General features: G+C 40.2%; 1 protein-coding gene across 1 annotated transcript in view; it reads right to left on the reverse strand.

The window, feature by feature from the left end:
- LOC114550380 (copine-8) overlaps nucleotides 1–6,000 on the reverse strand; it is an 87,563-nt gene that overhangs the window by 33,796 nt on the left and 47,767 nt on the right. Inside the window, exon 7 of the mRNA XM_028571103.1 lies at nucleotides 241–304. Coding sequence (XP_028426904.1) covers nucleotides 241–304 — 64 coding nt within the window. The remainder of the gene's footprint in view (nucleotides 1–240; nucleotides 305–6,000) is intronic.

Genomic DNA, 6,000 nt, shown 5'->3' on the forward strand with positions numbered 1-6,000 from the left:
CCACACAATCGCAAGGTAATTAGTCAATGGAGGCCAAACGGCGTTGATATACACGCTACAAAGCGAGTATGCGTTGTGATAACACGCCAATAATGGCATACGAATTGGCGTGTCATACATACGCCGCTTCATGAGATCAGTCTGCGAAGACAGAGCAGAAAAAAAGATGCAGAAAAGACAGAGAAACACAACAGACACAGGATAACAGAGACTCTCCAGGGAGTGTTCATCCGTCCTCACCCTGCAGTTGTTTAGCTCCTCAGCTTTCACAATAATGGTCCCGCAATTCTTGCCTTGGATGCCTCTGTACACACGACACAGAACATAGCAAAGGGTTAAGACATCACAATCACATGGATAGTGTATTTGGCACGTTGTTTACTCTACATGTATCCTTCCTCCTACGTCTCTGCTGTTCCCTGCACTCAGGGTCAAGGGAAAGTTGACATTGTGGAATAACTGGAAGGCATCTCATATTTCCCAACCGGAATTACTATCTCGACATCAGAGCGGTGTGTACACTAGAAGAGGAGCAATGATGGCATCAAGCATGCTTGGTAACGACGGGACTAGTTCCACACACATCCCAGAGCGGTTTCCAGGCTGGATGGCGACCTTCTCGCAGCAGGATGGGTCCCTGCGTGTTTGAATTCGGAAACTAGTCCTGTCCCACACGGACCATGTCCCATTGCCTCGTTTGTTTACTCAGTGATGTTCCATGCTGGCGCTGTTGCGTGTTGATATCGGAAATAAGTAAAAATTGAGATTCTTTCTCAAGACACCGACACAGTCTCATCAGTGTCGTGACATTTTGCAGTGATTGTGGCTGATTGCACGCTGGGCGGGAGGTGATGCAGGGGAGATTTGTACTGTTAAAAAATGACATTTTTATTATTACTACCGTTTGAGTGAAAGTAAAACTAGAATTAATGCCTCGCAGTTGTGTGGGGTGACTTGTGGCTCGAAGATAGACTGGTCGACCCTCATCACAAGATCGGCGGTTTGATCCCAGGCTCCTCTGGCTACATGTCAACGTGTCCCTGAGCAAGACACTGAACCTCAAGTTGCTCCATGGATGCTATATGTATAGCTGTCCACTGCTACTAATGCTTAGAATGGGTTAAATGCAGCAATTACATTTCACTACATTGTATGTGACGATTTAAGAATAAACTTTTGTTTTTATAGGTTTCATTTTTTTTGTATGGCTCGGCCAACCAGTCAAGTTGCAGCTTACATGCATGTCTGTCCAGACTCATGTAATATATGTATGTAGTTAAGACTTTGAATATTTGTTTAATAAATGTATTAAGTGTATCCTTCAACCTGGCAGCACAGAAGATCAAATGTCTCCCCTTATGACGTTAAATAATGTCCTGAAAAGTTTTTTTTCTTTGTTCACTTCAATTTTCACTTTCACAGTGAAATTGACCTTTGACCTTCTGGATTTAAAATGGCAGCACTTCATCATTTTATCCAATTAGACATTTGTGTAAATTTTTTGTCATAACTAGCGTATGAATTCTTGAGTTATGGCCAAAAACGTGTTTTATGAGGTCACACAGAGTTCCCTTTGACCACCGAAATATAATCAGGTTTTCCATGGGTCCAATTGCCAAATCTGAAGAAAATTCCCTTCAGGCCACGGCTATCGCCGGTGCGGTAAATGACACAGCAATAAGGGGGCAACGGATGAAAAAGTGGCCACAGTGTAAACATTGCAGTGCAGCCGCCACGTTCCAATGTGGCATTTCATTTCATGCAGAATGTGGCCTAAGAGGACATTTCGTTGCTGCGGCTATATGGACATCAAACTTATATATTACAGATTTTCATTTGTCAAAGCACAATGATAATAAAGATCTATTCAATTCTATATTGTCCAGGCTGTTGATGAGTTGAATTTACAATGAACCTAAGGCAGGTGTAGGTCTGGTCAGTGTTAGGGACCTCAGTTTAGCATCATTTTGTGATCAGTCCAACAGATCAAATGCGGAGAAGTCACACTTAAAAGGTCCCATGGCATGAAAATTTCACTTTATGAGGTTTTTCAACATTAATATGCGTTCCCCCTGCCTGTCTACGGTCCCCCAGTGGCTAGAAATGGCAATAGGTGTAAACCGAGCCCTGGGTATCCTGCTCTGCCTTTGAGAAAATGAAAGCTCAGATGGGCCGATCTGGAATCTTCTCCTTATGAGGTCATAAGGAGCAAGGTTACCTCCCCTTCCTGTGCTTTGTCCGCCCAGAGAATTTGGACAGCCCATGAGAGAGAGACATCATGGCTTTCAAATGAACAAAGCGGCAGTTGGTCAAGGCCACAGCCCCACCCTCCACCTTGCCCCCCCCTCTCCTCCTCAATAGCTACAGACACAGAAATGGCACATACTAAGGAAAGCTCATTGTGGGACTGGCTCTAGTGGCTGCAATTCTGCACCAAGACTGAATTTCGGGAAAGAGACTTCAGATACAGTATTAGGGGACCACTAAGGTCTATATAAAAGCATCTAAAGAGCACCATGTCATGGGACCTTTAAATGTGAACACACATAATGAAATAAGACCTACTGGAAATGTCATATTTACTGTATAAGCACACCCATGTTTAGACTCTAGAACAAACGTCATGGAAAGTTTTACTACTTCACACTAAATCAAAACATTTCAAAGATACAAAAGGAACACTGTTGACCATGAAGTGTGTGTGTGTGTGTGTGTGTGTGTGTAAAAGGTGGGGATAGGCGATGCATGTGTGAGCAAGTCCTCTGAATGACATCATAGTCTAGAAGGTGAACTCACTCTCTCACACTCACTCACACACACACACACACACACACACACACACACACACACACACACACACACACACACACACCTAAAACTACAAATGTTTCTTTCAGTCTGTTAGAAAGTAGTCAGACTGTTTAGCTTCTGACATTCATCCTCTCCTCTTTAACCAGTCATACTTTAATTACATTAATGCTACTCAGACACCCTGTGTGATCCCTTTCACATTATACATAGTCATTTCATCCACTGTCAATATAAAAACGTTCATTAGCTTAAAATATTTTAAAACTTAAAAAAAAAAAAAAGTGGTTTACCGGTGAAAGGTTTACTACAACACTTATTCATTTTGTTCTGTATCGTAAAGTATATTAGTAAAGAAATGTACACTCAGAAATGTTATAAAACGTAATTGAAATCATTTAAATGTTTGATTTCCTGGACAGTTATGTTTCAATACTTAATAACAGGCATACAGTAATAGCAATGTATCTCCATGACAATCCTCCAACCAGAATACACCTTTAAAAGGAAGCTATCCATGTGTGGGAGGACGAACCGGATAACATATTCTGACTCGACTTTTGAGAGGTCTTGCAATTCGACAAAGGGACCTATTGTCTGATGAGCTCCGCTCTGAGAGACCCACCTGGCACAAATCGACATGTCATTTAGACAGCCCTGAATTGGGGTTGAAGACCTCTGCGTGAATGTAATTGTAAGTCTCCTTTTACTCCAGCTAGAGGAACTCGCGAGGGGAGGGGGGTAGTGCTTTTGAAATGGCAGACTTATCAAAATGAAATAGAACCTAGAACTGATGCTTTGCATTTAATACCTGAGAGCTTTTTCTTTTCTTTTTTTTTGCCTTTTCTCTTTTTAGCACCCTGGGGAGAGAGTAGACTTTCTCCTTTCTCATTTCCTTTTATTTTCTAGACAGCACATAGAGGTGGGGTCTGCTGGAGTTGTATGCATTATGTGTGTGAGAGGAGTCAAATATATTCAAAAGGAAGACTGATTGAGACTAATTAAGACAAAAAACTGGAATAGTGATAGAAAGTGAGGCAGACCTTATTCACCTGCCTACGAGAATCAATATGGCAATACTGATGTACTTCCTCTGTAGGAGATATTGATACACTAGCTAGTGTTGATGTTATTAATGCTACAGCATAACTTGAAGGAGAACTGTCCCTGTTCTGCCGCACTGTGGGTGAGGTTATGTGAAATATTTTCACAGGCGTGTCCTAGGTTTATTGACATCCTCTTGCAAATCATTTTACCATCCAGATGGAAGTACATGACGTGTGTTCTGTAACCCTAATGACGCTCAGAGACAGCTTGTCAAACTCTGAATAGAACAAGTATAGTGCCACAGAACCACCCAGAGGATCCCACCCCAAAACCTGAGAATATTTCTGATTTATTGTGGCTCTGCTGCACATGCAAAACCAACAAGAATATTCAATGAGGTAAAGTGATGTGTGAGGTTTAGTTGTGATTGAGAAACATGTGTTAAAATAAAAAAAAAGTGGTTAATTGGAGTATTATTCTGCGATATTAAAATTCAATATTGGCACTTGACTAACCTACTTCATCTAATTTTCAACAATTTAACAAAACCAATTAACTGCTCTCTCAAATTCCTGCTCTTCACCTTCATCATTTTGTACATGCTCTCTTGCTTTGGCAGCATTATACATTATGAACAGCGTGAATAGTTGTTGACACAGCGTGATGGGTGTCAAAGTACATATGCCATATTACAATATCCAAAATCTAAGACGATATCTAGACTCATATCACGATAGATAAATCGATATATTGCCCAGCTCTACTTCCATAGAGAAATACTTTTGACTCCACTACTGACAGTTACTTTGCAGATGAGGATTTTTATGTGATCAGCCTATAAAATATAATGCATTCAGTTACAATACACCAATATATAGACTACAAGGAGGACATGGAGGATTAAAAAAACATGATGGACTCTTCAGAAGAGGAAATTATCTTTTCTTGAGTTTCTGTGGCCGAAAGTCTGACTTCTTCTGAACATAGCCATACTGACAAATACACAGAGTTTTGTGATGCTGATCAGAGTCTAAAATTAGCTTTGTATCAACTCATTTGGCAATGACACTATGGCAATATAAGGGATGCTCATTATAATAAAAAAAAGTTACACACTAAAGCTTTAAGTACTGGTACATTTAATATCACTTACTTGCTTACTTAATTTATATTTTAAATGTAAGACTGTGACTCCTCATTGTGTATACGTCATGGCTTGATACAGTTCAAAGTTCTCTACCGTCTTCATTATTCAAAAGAGAGGCTTGCAAAAATCTTCCCCAATGTCGATCCTGACTGTCCTATGTTGCTACAGTCCAGCTTCGGTGGGGGAAATGTTCTGGGGTATGTCAGCATTGGGGTCCAATATTTGAAGTCTTTTCACATATGTGTGGTAAAACAATAAATCCAGAATTTCATAAAGCAGTTTTTGGCATACCAACCCCAGGCTGTAGCCTTAGCATGGAGTCCTTTTGTTGATTTTGTGCAGAACTTTTCCTTCATATGACTACTGGTGGCCCAAGATGATTATATCTGTCAGTCTATAGTTTTTTATGTACTATAAGCGGTCCCTGTTTCCTTACGTCCGTTTATTTATTTATTTATTTCCCTCGTAAGCCTTGAGAGGGGTGGGTTTGGTTGGGTGGCGGGGATTGTTTATTTGTTAAGATGTTCAGGGTTTCTGTTCGAATCTTTTTGTAAGGATTACCTGAAAAATTATAAATAATGTATACAAAGATAAAAACTAAGACTGATAGACTGATGTTACTTTCACTAGCAGTAGGTAAAGGATCTGAATACTTAAAATAAGTAAATGTGGTCACTACACCCTCATAATGAAAAATGCATGCTTGAAAAATGTTTTTTTTCTCACCAGTAACCCATGACACTAAAGTCTTGTTAATATAAAATTCCCCTTTTGTGCATCCCTGGACAGTTTTTCTCTGCCTCGCTCTGGTGGAGGAACAGTAACAAAAAGACTTGATTTGATCTACTCAGACTGCTAAAGCCTCAAATTAGCAAATAAACTTTTCAACAGATGTTTGCACAAAACGAGGACAAAACAAGGGGATCTTTTAATGTCCAGTATGAACAGGAGGAACAAAAGCAGCTTCCAAAACCTGTTTAATGTCGGGCTACATACAG

Source organism: Perca flavescens, chromosome 23 (assembly GCF_004354835.1).
Source record: "Perca flavescens isolate YP-PL-M2 chromosome 23, PFLA_1.0, whole genome shotgun sequence".
NCBI classification, from domain to species: Eukaryota; Metazoa; Chordata; class Actinopteri; order Perciformes; family Percidae; genus Perca; species Perca flavescens.